General features: G+C 38.1%; 1 protein-coding gene across 3 annotated transcripts; it reads left to right on the top strand.

Moving 5' to 3' along the window:
- Positions 1 to 12,026: 12,026 nt before the first annotated feature.
- On the top strand, positions 12,027 to 19,971 carry spartb (spartin b). Of its 3 annotated transcripts, XM_026191628.2 has the most exons (9): positions 12,169 to 12,349; positions 12,828 to 13,653; positions 15,428 to 15,625; positions 16,525 to 16,684; positions 16,820 to 17,014; positions 17,107 to 17,265; positions 17,812 to 17,902; positions 18,089 to 18,133; positions 18,877 to 19,016. In XM_026191628.2, the coding sequence occupies exons 2-8, from the start codon at positions 12,832 to 12,834 to the stop codon at positions 18,111 to 18,113; spliced, it is 1,650 nt and encodes a 549-aa protein (XP_026047413.2). In that variant the 5' UTR covers positions 12,169 to 12,349; positions 12,828 to 12,831; the 3' UTR covers positions 18,114 to 18,133; positions 18,877 to 19,016. The 3 variants fall into 3 exon arrangements, with proteins under 3 accessions (XP_026047412.2, XP_026047413.2, XP_026047411.2); XM_026191627.2 differs by lacking the exon at positions 18,089 to 18,133 and having other exon boundaries at positions 12,027 to 12,173; positions 18,877 to 19,971; XM_026191626.2 differs by lacking the exon at positions 18,089 to 18,133 and having other exon boundaries at positions 18,877 to 19,971.
- The last annotated feature ends 1,159 nt before the right edge of the window (positions 19,972 to 21,130 follow it).

The raw sequence follows: 21,130 nt of genomic DNA on the forward strand, positions 1-21,130 counted from the left end.
CTCTTAGCATGGTGTGTTTCCTTGCCAAAAGCAGATAAAGTTCACAGTTATACAATATGACCTGTCAGAAATCATAAAGCAAAATCTCAAGTGAGATGTTTTCTTTGGCAGAATGTTGTAAATGAAAAACAAGCTAATTGTTCATATGCACTATAAATTTCATATACAGAAAAAAATATGTTTCATTAAGGCAATGGCTGATCTTACCTCATCTTCCCCGTGGACTGCAGCAAGTACATCATTAGTCATGTTTCTAGGCACGGTTCAAACCCACAGAAGTTTGTTTTGAATTCAAGACAGGGTCTCCAAAGAAGCTCAAAGTGTCAGGCTAAATTAGGAAAATGTGTGTAAAATGATGCCATGATTTTGTTTTTCTCCAGATGATGTAATAGCAAAGTGCAAAATATAACTCTGAAATTAATGTTTCACTCAGCGAAACAAGTGGATGTTACTTTAATGCACAAAATTTCTGCCTGTGTACTTGATTGTTTTTTTGTCCACAAACTCCTTCCGAAAAAATCTGAAGTTCAGCAGTCAAACACAGGTACATCTTAGACCCCCAAAAGTACTTTTCTACACCAGATATGTCATCACATTGCCCAGGACCCATCTAGCAATGGGATAAAAAGACTCATTTTTAGCATTCATTAACCGAAAACACCTTTTGTTGAAGTTGAAATATGCATGATGTATTATGATATTTCCACAAAGGTTTAATAATACATGCCTATAATTTACTTTGCAAGGTGCTAAATTGTCCCCTTTTTTTCATATAAATTAGTGCTGTCACCGTTAATCTCGTTAAAATGACATTAACGCCATAACCGCATTAATGCGGCAATCCTCCGTTAGCGAGTTAACACAGAACACCCCGTGCAGGGGCTGCGCGCAGTTAGCTTGTTAACGCATTAGCGCCGTTCATGTACTAACTGCCTTGTTTTGTGCTGTATACTCTAAGGGTCTGGACGTACCAAGGTTTAACTTTTATTAACAATGTTGGGAGTCATTACAGTGACTCTTGGGCAGTGGTTCGCTTCCTGCAAGACTTATCCCATGGTGCACTGGGGTCCGTTGCCAAAAAGGATAAAGGACTAATCCAAATCCAATACTGAATTATAGCAATGAGCTACGTTCAGGATCAACATGTTTTACATATTACAAATTATTACAGTAATAGCTAAAAGAAGATACTAAATATGTAAAGAGTGTTTGAAAGCACATTTTAAGACAATACTGTACCTTAAAATTCCAGTGAAAATGCAAAATATGGGGTTAAATAATCTTAAAACCACAAATGAGTCCTAATCCTTTAAAAAAAATGCTTCATGCATTTTAAAATATTTAACTCCTGAATAAAGTCACTCCCTGCATCACTCATCAGTCTAGTCAGTGTTGTGCATACATCCTGAAAGTTTTTCATTTTCATAACAACCTTCCAGAAATTTGCATTTTGGCACGCAAACAAGTGTCATTAATCATACTTGTAAGTGCATGCCTCAAACTCAGATTTAAGGTGAGCAGAAAACCTCACTAGAGAAAAACTTTACCCCTTTGGCAGAATTAATAAAAGCATCTTTCTGCTGTCAGACACTGTACATTCATCAATCTACACATATAGAAAAGGTGAAACATTGAAGTGATGACATACATACTTTTTCTTTTTTGCCTAGAGATGAGCTTCATTCTGCCTTTGGTGTTTTAGGAGTTAGGTAAATGCTGCATTTTAGAAGGTTCATCTTGAACTAAACTTTATTATTATTGATGGTAAAGAAAACTATTTTACAACCTTTTCATGGGTTTGTGCGTTCCTGCAGCTTGTGGGTGTGTTTAGGTTAAATTACGCCTTCTGACTTAAAATATGTATATTTTTACTGAACTTTACACAATGACTGGTGGTTCATAGGATTGTCGGGAAGGTTAGACATGCACTGCTGCTAATTGTAAATATTATGTTTTCCAAACCCTGATATGAAAACGGATTGTTTCAGTTCTCAAACTGAGATAAGGCTAAATACCAGAGCCACACCTTGATGTACCTAATGAATACCTTCATGTGCTCTGGCATGCTGAACACATTAGTAGTCATCCAGGTCATGGTAATCTAAGGAGCTCGGAAAGAAAAGCGAGTGGACTTCTTTAAGTTCCTCGACGACGCTTCACCTCTCATCAGAGAAGCTTATTCAAGTATTAGACCAAATGGTGGAGAGTCCCAGGTATTTAAACCCTAATGGGATTTGTCCGTTAAGAGGACTGTTGACCTACTATGGTCATGTGCCTCATCATATGAGCCATGGTGTGAAAAAGGTGTGGGTCATTATCTTCAGAGGTTTCAGATGAAACCATTGTGCAACCTTGCCTCACCCTATCATGTGACTTACTGAGATCAACTGATGCAAGTTGTGAGTGGGCATTAAGGCTTTAACCTAAGATGAAGACAAAGCAGACTTGTTCCCAAGAGTTTGCAAATTGGATCCATGGTCAGGGGACATAGAACAAAGTTGATTGCAAATGGTCCATTTGGTAAAGTAAATCCATTGGGCATCTTTCTTAGCCTTTAGACAATAATTCTGATGGCAAAGAACCACACGGGACAGGTGAAAAAAAAAAAAAAAAAGAACAAAGTTGATTCTATGGAGAGCACACACCGACTTCTAACTGAATGGATAAGACAGGTCCATTTCACCATCGATACACTCCAGAATAAGATCAACCAAAGTCTTCAAAACACTCCTACCCTCCCTGATTTAAGAAGAAGTTTCTAAGTTTGTGGAAAGGCTCAGCAGGCCCAACAAATTATACGAAAAGACAGACAATTTCATAAATTCCGTACATTGCAAACAAAAACGTATCATCCCGAGTCGATACGTAGACCGTACAGACAAAAACAGGAGGACACCACAACGGAAGACAGTCAGGAAAAGTAGATGAAGAAATTAGCAGACATAATGTACATATTGGGCTTGTGAACTGTAAATAAACCTTCACTGAACTGAGTCCTGCATTTGAGTCTGGCCATGTGAGGTATGGTACACAAGTAAATTCATTACTAAAATTTGACTATTCTTTTTATTATGTCAACAATGTCAGAAACAGAAAGTGGCCAAAATACACGTTATTAATCAGGCTTGCCAGTCATTCCCCTAAATCACAGCTTTTCTTCACTGAATCTGAAAAGAAAAAGTTACTAGCCAAATGACTTAATTTTGCAATTTCTCCATAACAGCCACCCATGGTGGATGTCATCACAGCCACGAAAACAGCAATAAGGAATAATTAACTGCATACCACCGTCTGTACCCAGGGGATGCAATACCCTGTATATATGGACTTCCAAAGATTCACAAGAAGAGTCCCACTCAGAGCCATTGTTAGCAGTATAAACTCAGCCACCTACAATATTTCTAAGCACCTCACCACTGTCCGAGCTCTCCTTTTGGGTAACACATGCCATTACATCAAATACTGACTTCACTGCAATGGCAGATGAAACCATAGTGTGCCTTGATGTGGTTTCTCTCTTCAGTTGCATACCTACAACTGAGGCAACTGAGTTGTAGGTATGTGAGAACATCACTACAGCAAGTCAGCTCCTTAAAAAACACATGAGCCCATGGCACATTGGTGTGCCATGGGCTCATGTGTCACCCATTGTTGTCAACCTTTACATGGAGGAAGTGGAAAGTAAAGCTCTTGTCTCTTTCAAAGGAACTGCATCTAGCCACTGGTACAGATACGTGGATTACACCTGGGTCAAAATCAAAACCCAAGAAGTCGAAGCCTTCACTGTTCACATCAACTTAGTGCATAGAAACATAAGGTTCACCAGAAAAGATACAAAGGATAGTAGTTTGCACACACCAGTAGGCTACCTACTCTTTGAAACCCACCATGAAAAATTGCATACCCTTCATAATGATTCCATCTTAGTCTAATTTTACCTTGTTTAACTTTTATACTTGCTTTTATACTCTCATACTTCAAGTCAGTTTTATTTATACAGCGCCAAATCACAACAACAGTGGCCTCAAGGTGCTTTATATTTTAAGGTAGACCATACAATAATACAACAGAGTAAATCACAACAATCATATGATGACCTATGAGCAAGCACTTTGGAAGGAAAAACTAGCGGTAGAACTAGACTCAATGAGGAGGGGCCATCTGCTGTGACTGGTTGGGGTGAGGGGAGGAAGCCAGGATAAAAGATATGCTGTGGAAGAGAGCCAGAGTTTAATAATAAGTAATGATTCAATGCAGAGAGGAGTACAAACACATAATGAGTAAGAAAGGTGACTGAAGAAGAAATACTCAATGCATCATGGGAATCCCCCAGCAGCCTAGACCTGTTGCAGCATAACTAAGGGAGGATTCAGGGTCACCTGATCCAGCCCTAACTATATGCTCTAGCAAAAAGGAAAGTTTTTTTTTAAGCCTAATCTTAAAGTTAGATGGTGTCTGTTTGTTGAATCCAAATTAGAACCTGGTTCCACAGAAGAAAGGTCTTAAAACTGAATGCTCTGGTTCCTAATTTACTTTTAAATACTATAGGAACAACAAGTAAGCAGTCTGAGAGCAAAGCGCTCTAATAGGGTGATATGGTACTATAAGGTCAATAACATAAGATGAAGCCCGATTATTCAAGACCTTATACGTGAGGAGCAGGATTTTGAATTCAATTCTGGATTTAACAGAGAGCCAATGAAGAGAACATAGAACATCATAGAAGACAACATAGAAGAGCCACCTCGACTGGATTTTGTACATATTGGGCTTGTGAACTGTAAATAAACCTTCACTGAACTGAGTCCTGCATTTGAGTCTGGCCATGTGAGTAATGGTACACAAGTGAATTCATTATTAAACTTCAACTATTCTTTTTCTCATGTCAGAAACAGAATGTGGCCAAAATACACATCACTAATCAGGCTTCTTTTTCCACACGTGACTTGCCAGTTATTCCCCTAAATCACAGCTTCTCTTTTCTCCACATACTGACTGGTTACAAAAAGCTCTTTACATCTTAATACATTTTAAAACTCAGTCTCTAGAAGAAACAAAAAACGTTGTGTGTTTCTCATTTTTATGTCTCTTAGATCAGCCTTTGGCTGTTTTGATGTTGATGTACCGGACCCAATATGTTTGGCCTTCCTTGCACACTTTCCTGCCAGAGATATTTTACTGTTTTAGGAAACTGCTCCACTGATGTCTGCATGCGTTTGTGAATCTTCCGTTGCTGGCTTTGTCATTACTATGGCTCATCCACATGGTATTCTTCGTATATGGTCAGTGACTTTACGTTCACACAAAACATTCAACATACAGCTGTGTGCAGATTTCTGGCTTCACCCCTCATTTCTTTATATTTTGCTTCCAATGAAACAGACTTAATTCTTAACTCTTTAAAATCTGATCCATGAAATAATCCTTACCACTTGTTCTCCAGGCTTTTGGAAGGTCTTTCAGGGGTTTTCTTTAGACATTGGCTGCTTTTTCACTCATTTTCAGTCCAGTCCTCCAGTCTGATCATCTTTAGAAGAATATTTGTTTGTTGTTTGTTTGTTTGTTTTGTTTATTAAGCCACTTAATGCTGACCTATGAATCAGTCAAGCATAAAAAGGCTCCTAACTTAAAGGATGTGTCTGCACAAAACAGAAAACTTATATGACCCATTTAAATTGTATCTTTCAGCAATTTGTTACTAGCAGCCTGTTCCAAAAACACATAATTTGTTACCATTTCTTTAGTTGAATCTATAAATAAAGGGCAAATATAACACAATTTGATTGGCATAAAATATTATTTTTGTACTGATGAGGTGATTTCCAAAGAGCTATTAACCAAAAACCTGACATAATACCAGCCTGTGGTATTAGAGATCTTGTCACCAGGCAATACCGTATGGAAATCATCTGATTGGTGAGAACTCTTTTTCAGCATGTCAGTGATCCCAAACACACTGCCAATGCAGTAAAAGCATTCCTGGATTGTCCTGACTTAGAACGGAACAAAAGAAAGCCAAAATCCAAAGAGGAGCTTTGAATGTCCTTCAAGAAACTATTCCGAGTGACTACTTAAAGAAACGACCAGAAAGTTTTCCCAAGAAAGTTCAGGGTGTGTTAAAGAATAAGGTGTAAATAACTTTCAAGCTCATTAGAACTGTATCTGTGTTTGTCCTATATGTTTTACTTCTATTTTCTTAGCAACATATTAGGAAGAGTGGCGGCTCAAGACGCTGTATGTGCAGTAAGAATATCATTTATAGTCGCTTCAGGCAGCTTTTTGTTTTTCAGATGGAAACATGGCTCAGAAGGATAGCTGAAAGCAAAGCCATTACATGTCTGTGTTTGTTGTCTGAGTTCTGCCAAAAAATAATTATGCACTACATATGATGAGCATTAGTGAGGGAAGAAGATTGTACTTCAAAAGTTAAATTTGCCTCCATAAGATTGAGCATATAAACAAAGTCGTACATCTTATGTAAATATAATGCAATTGCAATTTTACAAAATGTTTTAGTCTGACAGCATTTTAACCACATGAATATGATTCACTAGCCAACACTGAAACACTCCCTTCACTTATTAATGTAATTAAACATGTAAGAACACATAAAGAAGAAGCAACAGATCATCATCTGGACTATAAGCTTGGATTTTTAGTCATTTTATAAGGGGAATGTACTAACTGTACACTATGTAAAGGCCCCATAACACCCCAGAGATGAAGTTTATAGGTAAATTACTTTAGTCTAGTGCAAACCTCTGTTACCTCAGTTTTCCCTGCATTTTTCCTGAGCTAAAGCGTTCATGCATGTAAGACTGTCAGACTGCTGGAAGGAGTAACTGCAGCCCCTGGTACAGATAATAACTTTTTCAATAGCTGGGTGATTCATGCAGGAGACCCTTTTTAAAAAAAAAATTAAAATCTGTGAGTGAGCGCTTAAGTTAACTTCATGTCATTCTTGATGACTCCTATCAAAGCAGTGTTTCAGATTAGTAGTACGCTGTTCAATATTTAGCACCCTTTGAACCAGATGTTAAAGTAGGAACAGCGAGCTTTCCCAAATATTGAAGCATTGTTTCACCTTGGGGATGATAGTGCAAGAGCTTGCTGGAGTCAGAAAAGAACATGATCTCTCTGTCCATAAATCACAAAGCCTGAGACAGGTTTACTAGCGACCGTGATCCAGTTTTCTTTTTTCAGTCAGCCCTGTGCAGCTTATGTGGATTTCAACTGAGGACAATAAGCATTTGATTAAAAAAAGAGGTCAGGATGCACACATTTAGTTTTTCATAAAGAAAAGGTATTTTAGTTTCCTCTAATTTAATCAGCTTGTTGCCCAAACTTTTTTATCAGCTTTCTTTTAATCAAGATTATTTTTAAATACTCACATTTTTTAGAGAACAGGGCTTTGCTGAAGCGGAACTTTTTCTTCTTTTACTGACTTTTTGCAGCCACTTCAGGGACACTAACTTTCTATAATACGGACCTCAGTGGAGGGCTGAGGGGAAACTGTGACTTAAGATCCTGATGTCTGTTAGGAAAACCATTAATTTATATGGGGTTTTATGACATGTGGGCAAGCGGCGTGTATTTGTGGCTCAAAAATGCAGTGCAGAGGACACAGCTGCACCATATTTTAATGTGTCTTTTACAGCTTCACCAGGAAAAAAAGGCAATTCGTTTTGACGCTTGCATTAATTGGAATCATTTGTTGTTCATTTTTTCGCATTTGTTGTGGTTGCACAATTTCCATTTGTTTCTGCTTATAGTTATAGCTCATTCATGCACATTTAGCTCTTTAACAAACCTGTTTATTTCATGGTCATAATATGAAAACATGAAACACATGGGATACCACTACCCATTTTGTTACTGGTTCATAGGAGATGTGCACTGGATAACAACATATATACTATTGTTTATGTATATCAAGTTCTAGTCTCAAGTTAATTGCCATCTTACGCCACTGCAGTGACATAGTTGCCTTGTTATGGTGAATGCTTATTTAGCGGGCTTGCACAAGGACATATAAATAAGTAAATACAAATGTTAATCATTTACTCAAGATGAATGTCTTCATTTTGAACAGATCATAGTACTGTTTGGAATAATGTTGATTGAGAGAATTATTTATCTATTATACACACAAACGCTATAAAAACCTAACATTAGACCTGCATAGCAAAAATCTGAGCCTGGAACAGTCCATGATTGATTGCATTTGTGCTTCCATTTAGAAAGGCTCTTCTTTTTGGCACACAGGCATAAATTTGTTTACACAATGCCTGAGAAGCCCCTCAGTGCCATAATTCCTGCTCAATCCCTCATTTTTCTTCCGATCTTTCTCCTAAACCGATATAAAAGAAATACTAAATAGTGGACGTGACCATTACTCTCTTCTGATTATAATTGTTTTTATGAACACCGACCATCGCATATATGCTCAAAAAGTTATGGAAAACAAAGTGTATATCTGGAACAAAGTGACACTGACAAAAAGGCAGCAATAAATTACTGACATAACTGCATCTACAGCTAAAATGAAAGTCTGGCCAAGAGATAAAAATAGATAAATATGAGAACAACTGCATGCGATTTAAATGACTAATCATTAAAGTAATGGTATGTTTTGATCCGCACTGTGATTAAACTGAAGACTAGCAGTCTAGGAAAATACGAGGTCAGGCAGGGGGAATCTGGACAAAACAGTTTTATTAAGGTTTTTTTTAAGGGGCATTATGAACATTATATAGTAGTCATGTGGAAAAAACCCACAGAGCTGCCTGTAAAAGAGTTGTACATTCATTACAGCCTTGTGTCTGGTTCTTCCAAATAACTTCTTAAATAACTCATTTTATAGCTGCTTAATCTGACTTTTATCTTATAAACTCGAAACTGAAACTCCACAAAAAAGCAGGTTACTGAATGTAAGTTACTTGAATAATTGAGGATCAGCAAAGCCAGAAACCCACATGCATATCATTTGAGTGTTGGCTGGGATGTAATTCCTCATTAATCATTGTGCATGTGTTTCAGTAGCTCCATGAGTATTGAAATGTTGAAGTCTGTTTACACAAAGAATTCAAATAACCTGTTTCTGGTTAAAACCAATCTTAATGTTGCAACTCTTCACGAAAACAGCGAATAAACAGCAAGACTAACAGTCATACTCTCTCTGTTATGCCACCTCTAACTTTTAGTTTGTGCTGCACTAATGATAATTTAATAATTATCATTATCATTTGATAATTCTTAACTGTTCAAAAATGAATTATTAAGACAATTCTGATGTCCACATAGAAAAAACATTGCTGTGACCAAACTAAATCCATGATCTATAGCTCTAAAGCAAATCACTCTTCCAAAATGGTGACCCATACATATGTTGCTCATATGTGGGCCAACCTTAACAACAGAAGACATGTTTTACCAGCCTGTTCCAGCTACAGACATTAGTCGACCTCTCGGTGAAGCAGAACAAATTCAAAATTTCCCCATCTGGTAATATAATCAAAGTAAAGACAGGCAACCTGTTTGTAGTGCACTGAGCACAACTGGACAAAAACTACAGTGAAGCAGAGTATGATGCACGTACAATTCAATGAGATGAATAATAAACTATAACTAACTTCAGAAAACAAATTCGGTAATAAGAGAATGAAAAACAGATTTCTTTTTTATTCACTTTGAGCACAATTTACAGAAACACAGGAACAAAGTTCTTATTAAATATGACCTTCATATGTTAAGGACTGGAGCTCAGATCCTTTGAACATCAGCTTGCCCTCGGGCATGACAGAGTTCAAAATAGTGAGCTAAAGCTGCACTGGATTAACACCGCAACATGTGTGAAGAGCATGTCCAGTCTGGTCCCAGTGTTTTGGCATCTGTGCTCAGTGAATACTGGGAATCTGTCAAACTGGAGATTAGACTTGTTGAGCTATTTTCCAGGGTCACAGCAGCTAAGAAACTGATGAGAGTCAGACTAGTAAAACAAAAACACAAGTGATTCAGAAAAAGTTCATTCTTAGTAAATTATGCATGTTGATTTGTTCTTATTGCTTTTAAAATGCCTGTAGGTTTCTGCTGTTTGATGGCGACATGCTAGGTAATTTTATAGTCATTAGAGGCGCATTTGAACCAAGCTGCATGTCTAATCATTCCCATGATTAGACAAAATGTTTCAACTATGAAGGATGCTAAAGGTTTTTGATTAGATTGAACTCAGAGCAACATAAAAACTGTGCCGTTTTCACCACCTCATACTCAAAATCTATGTTTGAGGTAGGATTTGACTCCCTCTGGTGTGCAGTCTCAAAAATCTGAAATCTAGTAACTGAAGGTGTCTATGGCCAACGTGACATGTTTTTAAAATCCATAGCAAATCTTCTCTTTTCGTCAGTAGATTTGTAGATATTTTCTTATTGTCCTTGGGGGCTCAATAACATGTGTTAGCAATTTCAATGAGCCATTTGCAGAGTGTTGAAAGAAGAACAACGAACAAGAAGTGGGCATGTCCTGCCTGACTCACTTTCTTCTCCTCTGGAAATATTTTACAACAATTGTATCAACATTTTGATGAACCAGCATAATTTTCTGTCTAGTCGGTCAACGGTTCGTCTGAACATTAAAATGATTTAGCACCGGTAAACAGAATCCTCAGTTTCACAGCTGCTGTGAGTGTTCAGTAAACAGGATACGGTCACTGAGCAGATTAATGTTTCAGCTTTCTCAACAGCTGGGTGACCCGAGGTCAGCTCAGACCTCTGAGGTATAACAGAGGCTTTCGGGAATCTGTTTTCAATTTTTTGTTGAATACATTCATTTGAGTTACATTAATGAAAACATATCCATTTTGTTACTTTAATTGGTGATCACCTATTAAACTAACCCATGCATGTCTTTGGATTATGGAAGCAAGTTTGAGTAAGCTGCAGACACAGGAATAGCATGCAATCTTCAGTGCATAGTTTGAGTTTGGGCATCAAGCACAAGGGTCATGACCACCTTCTTCAGCACAGCCCAAACTCTCTCAGGCAAATGTTCTTGTGATTTCTTGTAAGGTCCAGGCTACAGGGAGGCCAATCCATGACCGATAGTGCTCCATTGTGCATTTTTCTAAACAAGTATTGTAGGGGAGGAGCCACTAGCTTAAAGACTCATGGGTCTGTTCATCTGACATTCACGTGTTAAGTTACAGAGTTATAACAGCTATTCCAGTTATCTTGATCTGTTGTTGTTGTTGTTATTGTTAATGTTTAACATTATTGCAGCTGTTTTCTGTATTGATTGTGGCCAGCAATGGCCACCATGACTAAGACTGCTGTACCAGTTAATGACCACTGTTGTGATTTAGGGTGATGCAATCAACAGATACATACTGGTTGTTGAAAAGTGTAAGAAACACAGGGTCTCCAGGTCAAACTAGAGATCTGTGTCTCCTTCTTGGCTTACCTTTGCAACAGTAAAATATCACTGTAATGGCAGCATGTCTGGGATACTGCGATGCTGAAAAATCAACATATTGTCAGCCACATGCTTACCTGATGGCATTGCATGTCAGATCAAAATTAGAATTTTCTGCATTCATAGTGAATCATCCAAGATTTCCCCAAAATTTGGTTAATAGCTTCAAAGAAAAAAATTATAAATATATTTTTTAAAAACAAACAAACAAAACAAAAACCTTAGCATGGCTTGAGACTGTTGAAAATGCTGCATTGTGAACTTGCTTTTTATCATAAGTTCAGCTAGTTTGCATTATTGATGAGAAGTCCTAAAAGGTGTCTCTTTATTAATATTAAGAAATATATTTACACTGCCACCGCATCATTCAGTCACCGTTTTTGAATCTATATGGAAGTGTGTATAAGTGCATAATTTCTGCTTGATATTAATGGAACTGAAATTTGATTTAATGGAAAATAAATTGTTGCAGTTGCTCACTATGACCAATAGATGGAAGTGTCCCCTTATTCAAATGGTTCATTTATCAGTAGAAGCTATTTGAATGGGTGCTTAGTGACCTCTTGTGGTTATGGTGACGAACTACAAAAATTGTCAAGTTTAGGTGGCGTTTCACTACTTCCGGTATCTATTTTTTTAAAAGGGGGCTGACATGTGATCGTATTGGGCACGTCGGGTCGGTCGTGGAACTTTTGCTTTGAAAGGTCAGTAATGACCTCATGACACCACTAGGCTCTCCTTTACTTTAGGGAGTCGTCCAGCAGCGAAGTCTAGTTTATTTACTCAGGTTGCCGATTGAAGTTATCACTCTTTGCTAGCTAGGAGGAACGTTAGCAGGCCAATTAATAAGCTGTTCTTTGGTGTTTTTCCGCTCTCTAAGGTAAGAGCTAATATCATTCGCTATTAGGTGAGTTGGAGCTAGCTGACAGCTAGTAGTTATCACTAATTACGACTTCACGTGTTATATATATATGTTGCTGTCGGTACACTAAAATCGTGGCATAGCTCCTGACTTTGTCCGAACGCAGATGTTAGCTCTTGTTGATCTGTGTTAGCAAGTTTAACACGAGGATTAGTGTGTTTAAAGCCTGTTTTAGTGGATCGTTTTAAACCAGTAACACTGACGTACGTAACGAAAATAAACCAGGTAACATGTGATCTAGAAAGACCAAGAGGGCCATTTGCGCGATGCGTTTCACTTCTAAGTGACTTGTACTTGTGATCAAGTTTTGGGTCGAAGTTAAGTAAGCAGTAAAATATCATTTGAATAACCTTTAGCCATTTCAAAGTCTAGCCAAGATAATCATTTCCCTGCATGTGCTGTACTTAATAGAAATTTACCAATTGTCTTGTTTCAGAGCAATGGAGAAAGCTAAACAAGATGCATTTGATAATGCCAGACTTCAAGTGATCAAAGATGGCTATGAAAGGGCCTTCGAGTGCATCAATAAAGGACTCACTGCAGATGAAGCCGGAGACAAGAGTCAGGCCCTGGAGCTCTACAAAAAAGGACGACAGCACCTTCTTAGGGCTATCAGTGTACCTTCGAAGGGGGAAGAGTGTGTTGGCAACTCCTGGGAATCAGCAAGGCAGATGCAGCAGAAGATGCAGGAGACCCTGAACAACATCACCACCCGCATGGCCATACTAGAGACCAGCTCTGACCCTGAATCTGCAGTATCTCCCCCTGATGCAACAAGCATTTCTGCAAAAGGTCTCTACCCAGGACTTCCCACCACAGAGAAGCCAGTACGGCCGCCTCCACCAGACATTCCTTCTGCTAATGGTCAGCCAGCTAGAGCTGTAGGAGGTTTGCCTCCAAGCGGAGGAGTGGGTCTACCCCTCTCACCTACCAGACCCTCTGCGGTTCCTGCCGAACAGCCTCCAGCCTACTCTCCTCAGGCAGCCGATGGTCACATATCAGTCTCATATGGAACAGATTCAGGGGAGATGTCATTGGTCGGGGAAGAGTTCTACAGTCATACATCTAACTCGACACCTTCCCCTCAGAGCATAGGTGAAGATGGAGAGGAGCTGCTGTACATTCCCAACGGTGTGCAGATATTTTTTGTCACACCTGAGGGGCAAGTGAGCGCTCCCTCATACCCCGGCTACCTGCGGCTGGTGAGGTTTACCAGCGATCACTCAGACAGAGTGCCTAATCGACCACCAGCATTTCTGCAGGTGAGAGGGGAAAAATTATTTTATTTATTTATATATATATCTTTTTACTTTGTTATTTTAAAATTATACATTCATGTGGTGTTAAGCAATCACTCAAAAAATATGTTATCAATTCTCTTCCTCCTTTTCTTTTTTGTGTCCCTTTACCCGATTTCATAAGATGTTTGCTCAATTTCTTAATATCCGCATTACAGTGAGTCATCAGCAGAGGGACATAGGCCGGTTAAAGATCAATGTCCCTCCTTCCTAAGGACAGAGTCATGTGAGGGTTGTTTACCTAATCCCCTAGTCCCAGTAGGTAGGTTAATGGCTATGATGTCATCCTCGGCGGAATCCCAGACATGAATCAGATTTGGGGCACAGGTGACAATATTCAGAAAAAGAAATGAAGTTATTTGGAGTGTTCATATGTGTAGGCATGTGCACTATGCCAAGATGATGTGTGAACTTAATTTTCCGTTTTAAAAAGAAAATGACAGTAGCTAGGAGCTAGATGGGCATGCAGCTCCCAAACTGACAGGTGTATCTAAATGTATTTTAATATAAATGAAAAAGTATAAAGTTTTTTTTAGTAGGAGGTGGGGTTTTTTTTTTTTTGTGTGTGTGTGTGTGTTTGTTTGTTTGTTTGTTTGTTTTTACACATTTAAAACTAAAGCAGTGTTTGAACATTAATATCTCAAAGACCTTTAAAGATGAAAACCTTGACCTTTACCTGTAAATTGAATGAGGATGTGCACTTAAAGCCAAATTAAAAACCAGAATCTTCTAGGAAGCTAGAGTACCCACACAAACACTTGGAGAACATGCAAACTCAACACAGCAAAATGGTGGAGTCGAACTCAGGACCTTTTTGCTGTGAGGCAATAGTGCTAGCCACTGCACCACCTGTTTCGTAAAATGTGTAGAATCACATATTAACATGAAATTGTTAGTCAAAAATAAATAAACACTGTTATTTGGTAATGGGGTTTTTTGTGTTTTTTGGTTGTTTTTGTTTTTTTTATTGGGGGGGGGGGGGGGATTTTTTAACATATCACATGGGTTGTGAATCTTCACAGATGAGCATGATGTAGTTTGAGATGCTTTCCAGATTTTTCTTTTTCTTTTGACTTGAAATAAGTTGCTTAATACAAACCAATGATGCAGTGAAATCAAAGGTTGTGAGGTGTTTTGAACTGCCAAGTTGGATTTGTACAGGTCAACACCGCAACCAGTCAATGATAAGATAAGAAAGGGTTTGGAGGTATGTAGACAGCTTAAGCTCTTTATTAAGAGACTAAATCAATAACACCAAATGTCTCTAACCTATTCAGGATTATTTGTTATGATTACATTTGCCTTTCATGCCACTAGTGTCATGAGACTAAAATTTGCCTATTTAGTGGGGGATTTCCCAGGTGTTATTGAAAGTGTGTGACATCAGTGATTCACATGAGTGCAAGTAATTACGTAAACCCAGCTTACACAGTTATGCTCTGTAATCTTGTTAGACATGCAGCAATCACAGGATGACTGTGTACTCTAGTTTGTCTCACTGTGTTGTGCAGAAGCACCATTTGTAAAACCAGGATTCATTCAAGGTTACTTTTGAAAACTTCTAGTAAAACAAAATGTCTGCAGACTTCTTTCTCCTGTTAAATGTAACTTTCACCTCAATTCACTTACTATACTATATTACACACATCATTTCATATCATAGTATACCTGTTTTGATTTGTTTTTAATCACATTTTCCATTTGTTGCATTTTCTTCACTTTCTTTTGATCCTGGCAGGTGTGTGACTGGCTGTACCCTCTCATGGCCATGAACTCTCCAGTGTTACTCTGTAACACTGGTGTGTTTATGTTTCCGGACATGATGGCACCAGCTCCAGGGTATTATGTGGGAGTGGTTTTGTCCTCTGAGCTCCCTGCTACAGACAGAGGACTGTTTCAGGACCTGTTGTCCCAGATGACAGATCTGAGGGTTCAGGTCAGTGTGTTTCACTGTGGTTAGATCTGCAACAGCATGAAATATTTGGTATTATCTGGCAAACAATTGCAAACAGAGACCAGGCTGTAAGGCCTGTGTTTCCCAAACAGTAGAGTCTGTGGCTAAATATATCCCCAAACAGAGATCATGCTGTATTTGATTTCTGTGTTTAAAGAAATAACAAGATTATTTTTTTTAAACTAGAAAATCTAAACTTTCCCAACTTCAGATTTTTTAAATTCCAGTTTAATTGTTTTGTTGATTCTTACACAAACAACACTTTTGATGCTGCACTCTGCTGTATTGTTGGCTTGCAATGAAACTCTTGCTGCTGCTTATTTCTGATCTAGCAGCCCTCCCCAAATTACCCCTGCCTCAGCATTGTGGGGATTTGACTCAGGCAGGTGAGGAGAATTAATCAGTTATAATGCTCTTATCTGCAGCAGTTAGAACCTTAGAGCTTCAGCTGAAAGACAAGTGCCAGTTTAGCCATGATGGAGGTGTCATTTTGATTGGAGTGACACCAGGAAAGGTCATTTTTAATCAATGCACACAGCCTAATTATCTTGTCAAATGGAGGTGATATCACATCAGAAAGTAAGCATTTTTTTTTAATTTCTTTATTATTCAGTCTAATAGTATACCAGAGATTTTTAGCTCAAATCTTTCGTTACAGCAGAGAGATGTTTTTAAAATGGCAGTCTGTTTGAGAGCAAACAAATAGCGCATTGTAATGAGGAGTGCAGAATGAGAGGATGCATTGTGTGCATTGGGGGGTTACTGGGAGACGAACATCTGTAGATGTGTGCAGCTTCCACAAGTTGTCCAAAGTATTCATTTTCATCCCACACTGTCTGTCTTCATTCTGCACTGGCTAACCAATGTGTCTCTATGATCAGGCTCCAGAAGAAGCTGCAGATACCATTAATCTCAGCCAGAAGGTGTCTGTTGATACACCTGAGCAACCAGCAGAGGCTCCTGCAGAGACTCCAGCAGAGACTGAAGAGGAAAAGACTTTACCTGAATGGAGTGAAAAGGTGGCAAGCGGGATCCTGACAGGTAAGCAGTGTCTCTTAAGTTTTTAATATCATTGTTTTACAAAGTTAGGAGTTTGGAATTGGATTGTTTATGAATATAGGTCAGCAGTCCTCACTAATGATCACTAACGCTGTCTGCCCTGTGTGATCCTGTCAGGTGCATCCTGGCTAAGCTGGGGACTGGTCAAAGGAGCTGAGTACACAGGCATAGCCATTCACAAAGGGGCAGCTAAACTCAGAGAACATATCACTCCAGAGGACAAACCCACCCCCGTCAGCCCCACAGTCACAAAAGGCCTCCATGTTGCCAAGCAAGCTACAGGAGGAGCTGTCAAAGTCAGCCAGTTTCTAGGTCATTAAGTCATCTTCAGTCAGCATTTTTTACTGTCCTTGAGTGTTAATTTGGCAGTGAACTTATAATTTACTAATGCTTTCTTACTGCAGTGGATGGCGTGTGTTCTGTTGCTAGCTGCGTGGGTCGAGAGTTGGCTCCACATGTGAAAAAACACGGAGGCAAGCTGATCCCAGAGTCTATGAAGAAGGATAAAGATGGGCGTTCCAACATTGATGGAGCCATGGTGGTGGCTGCAAGTGGTGTGCAAGGTAAAGTTAATTTTCACTTTATATTCTTTAAAACATTTTTTTTGTTTTTTTTGGGTTTGTTTGTTTTTTATTAAAAACCATATTTTTTTATTTGTTTGTACTTTTATATATACACAGACGTTTTTGAAAAGACCTTTTGGTCATTTGTCACATGACCAGAAATTAAAAATAAATAAATAAATAAGAGCTCTTCTATGACAAGTGTGTAGAGGATAGTATTCAGATTAAAACACCTCAGCCGTGCTGTGTATTGTCATGCACTGGCAGAGAGCATGATAAAAAAGCATTTTTTGTTTTGCTTTTCCTGCATTGACCACCACATCCTTTTCACCAGGTTTGGCACCCTCTGACTTTGCCCTCTTTCCCAAAATTCAGCTTGAATGTCTGCTGTGTAAAATAGCAGCTATTCTGGAAATGTTACCGTTAAAAACACGCTTCAAGGGAATTTTGTCCAGTCTGAATCTGATGTATTTCATTATTACGCCCTTTGCATAAATGTATCTACCCTTACAAACACATACAAATAATACTCTTGTGTTTTCCCAGGATTTGCAACCATGTGGACAGGTTTGGAAGTAGCAGCAAAGGACATAGCTACAAGTGTAGCTTCAGAAACAGTGACCACCGTAAAACACAAGTAAGAAATTAAATAAATATAGTTTAATTACTTCTGACTACTGTCACTGCTTGAATGTGCACATATGCAATTTTTTGATCAGCACTGCTCGGGAGACGGGTTTTTGATGTGTATGTTGTAAATGACTGCATACATTGTGTAAGCAAAAACCAAAAGTGCACTCACTCTCTTCAATTTGCTTTGCAGATTTAGGGGTCTACAAAACAACTGACACTCCTAATGAGACAAAGTGTAATTTTTCCTGATTCTCCACAACTGTTTAATGCTTTTCACTTCTAATTGTGCACATAACACAAGCTTCTGGTTTTTTTTGTTCTCTTTAACAAAGCACTCTTCAGCCCTATGCTGTACCAGTTCACTCCCTTTTCTTGTGTGCCAATTTGGATTACGGGGCCTCTTTAAGTGATTCCATTGATTTCTAACAGTGTTTCTGAAGGAAATGTTATAATTGACAGTATTTTCATCCTGCCTGCCTCAACGGGTTCTCGTGTTCTAAGAAATTCTGCAAAATGCAAAATTCACATCAGAGTTAAAAACTGGTTTCAGGAGGGAAATTCTTAAAATGTTCTTATAATGATGGAAATCTGCCGTACTGTTTCTTTCTTTGAATACGTTTTGGCTTCGTTAGGCATTCCTGGGAAATCACTAAGCTGGACTCTACAGTATTACATTTGCTTTGTTTTTGCATGCATGTGTCAATACAAGTTGATTTGGTTAGAATTTGTAAATGAAATTGGCCAAAAAAGATCTTCCCATCTGCTTCCAATTGGGTAAAATTGCCAATATTCTGGCAAACAAATGTATTTATTCCAGATTGCACACTTGCATGCACTTGCAACCCTCACTCCCTCACAGAAATTCACTCGACGCATGATGGCATCTTTACAGTCTTTGCACTACATATTAATTAATTCTTCCCATACCCTCTTCTCCCCGCCTCTCGCTCTGACCTCTCACTCAATCTGACTCTGAAGGTACGGAGCAGCGGCAGGACAAGCCACAGACCACGCTGTCAATTCTGCCATTAATGTCGGTATCACTGCCTTCAATGTTGACAACCTGGGGATCAAAGCTGTGGTGAAAAGGACTGGCAGGCACACAGCGCAAGCACTTTTGGAAGACTACAAGATTCAGAAAAAACCTGAAAATGGGACTCAAGTGGAGAAGTTGGAGAAATAGCTGGTAGTGTCCTGCCTCATTCCCACAGCAATGCCTTAAAACAAAATTTGTAATTTCTATTAAATCATTCTATATTTAATATTCTTTATTTATAAAACTGGTTCTAGATTTACAAGGTAACTACTGATTATATTCATATCCTATAGTTTGATACTGCTTGGAACTTGCACTTTAATATTTATGTAATACAGGAAGATTGGACCTAAATGTGAAGGACCTGAAAATTATATAATACACACCAAAAGATTAATTATAAATGATACAATATCCTACATAACATTTAATTCATTTTGAACTGTTTAACACTGCTGTTTGTATGAAGAAAGCTTTGTTCTTGAATAGAGACATAATTATTTAATATGCATTTGTGTGTTTCCCATAATAGCAAATGTGTTTTAAACAAAAGATGATGAAATATATGTGTGCATATTTACTTTCACATATATTTAAGACCAAAGTAATACCAGCTGTACTGTTTCACTATGGTGTTGAAAATGTCAAGTTATCTCTGCTTCTAACTGTGCCTTCAAATATCAAATGATAACATTAAAAATTAACATTTCAAGCTCCAAAATTTGACTAAAACACAACAGATTCGGGACAAGTATGTAGTCTCTCTGTACTCAATCAGTAACCAGTAAGATGTAAATGCATCTCAGGAGTCTAAAAGATGTTGTGCTCCAGTCTGCAGGGCTTGCTTCTGTATTTTCGGCTTAGTTGTAGCCATGTTATTTTTAAATGTGGCTTATTGTATTTCATAAAAAATTCACTGTAATATGTAAACCAATATCCCGAAGAGTATTTGTAATGTTTAAATGGCCTCTAGTTGCACATTGAGATTTTGTTCCCAGCTGAATTACTCAATAAAGATGAAGACTAAATGAAGCATCCTTAGGAGTCTAAAGTAAATATTTTGTGCCAGCAGAAGTGCATATTTGCGAGTGCAGTCAATTACTTTTAATTCCTCAGGAGTTAGGGAAGTTAAGTGTGAACTATGAGCCTAGTACCTCCACCTAGTGGCGACCATTCAATCAAGCTTAATTTAACCATGTACATTCATGTCTCCTGAATGGGTGATCCAGATTAGTTTTCTTCTTTAATACCAGCTAAACACGAGGTAAAATTAAGTGCAGGTACAAAGAGATTTGTGAAAAAGCCTTGAGCCAGCCCCTTAGTTACTTTTGCTTGCAAGGAGCCAGACGTTGTCATTTTTATTTAGTTATTAAAGTGGTCTTGACCAGTAGTTCTCCAGGCTTCCTGGAAATATTCCAAACCTTTTTCAGATATTGGCTGCTTTTCAACCATTTTCAGTCCAGTTCTTGTACCTGACAATTTTTAGAGGAATGTTCAAAGCTACTTAACACAAAATTTAAGTACAAAAGAAATGTTTTGTGCTTAACATTGATAAGCAACATTCATGCAATAAAAAGGCTTCCAACTCGAGGGATGAACCAATGTTGTCTCTACAGGCAAAGAACCAGTTTTAAACTTTATCTTTAGGCACTTTGAAAAGAAAAAAGAAAAAAGACGTTCATAAGTACTGAGGTTCAAGCTTGTCAGAATTTAACAAATTAAAATATACTGCATTTCCATTAATGTTTGTACATTTCACTGATTACTGTATCATTTCTCATTTTGCCAAAAAAAAAAAAATTTAGGGGGCTTAAGACTTACACATATTGAATATTTACATTCAGTACATAAATTATTCCATTTATTTCAGCAGCTTATAAAGATTTTTCAACTGATAAGATGCCATATCTTTACTCAAACTTCACATAGGTATCCAGTCCAGTTGTTTGTTTAGCATCTCATTTTTAATGTACTCGCTGGAGAGGGAAAAGCAAATTGTAATAATTGCAAATGCAGCATTTTGCCTGTGTTCGTCGGTTTTATATTTCAAGATTAAATGCTTTGAGGTTTCTAGTGGAAATTATGACTCATCTTTACTATAATTCCTACAATGATGCACTGAAAAATTAAAGATGTTACTCAATATGAAAAGAAATGTCATCTGCATCAGTCTGACAATGCAGGGGGGAAAAATGC

Source organism: Astatotilapia calliptera, chromosome 14 (assembly GCF_964374335.1).
Source record: "Astatotilapia calliptera chromosome 14, fAstCal68.1, whole genome shotgun sequence".
Lineage (NCBI taxonomy): Eukaryota > Metazoa > Chordata > Actinopteri > Cichliformes > Cichlidae > Astatotilapia > Astatotilapia calliptera.

What these genes read in the sequence shown, in the direction of transcription:
- spartb (XM_026191627.2), top strand. Translation starts at nt 12,832, where the DNA reads ATGGAGAAAGCTAAACAAGATGCATTTGATAATGCCAGACTTCAAGTG. An exon ending in GGCAAGCGGGATCCTGACAG is followed by an intron (nt 16,685 to 16,819) that starts GTAAGCAGTGTC and finishes TGATCCTGTCAG; the next exon opens with GTGCATCCTGGCTAAGCTGG. An exon ending in GGCTGCAAGTGGTGTGCAAG is followed by an intron (nt 17,266 to 17,811) that starts GTAAAGTTAATT and finishes GTGTTTTCCCAG; the next exon opens with GATTTGCAACCATGTGGACA.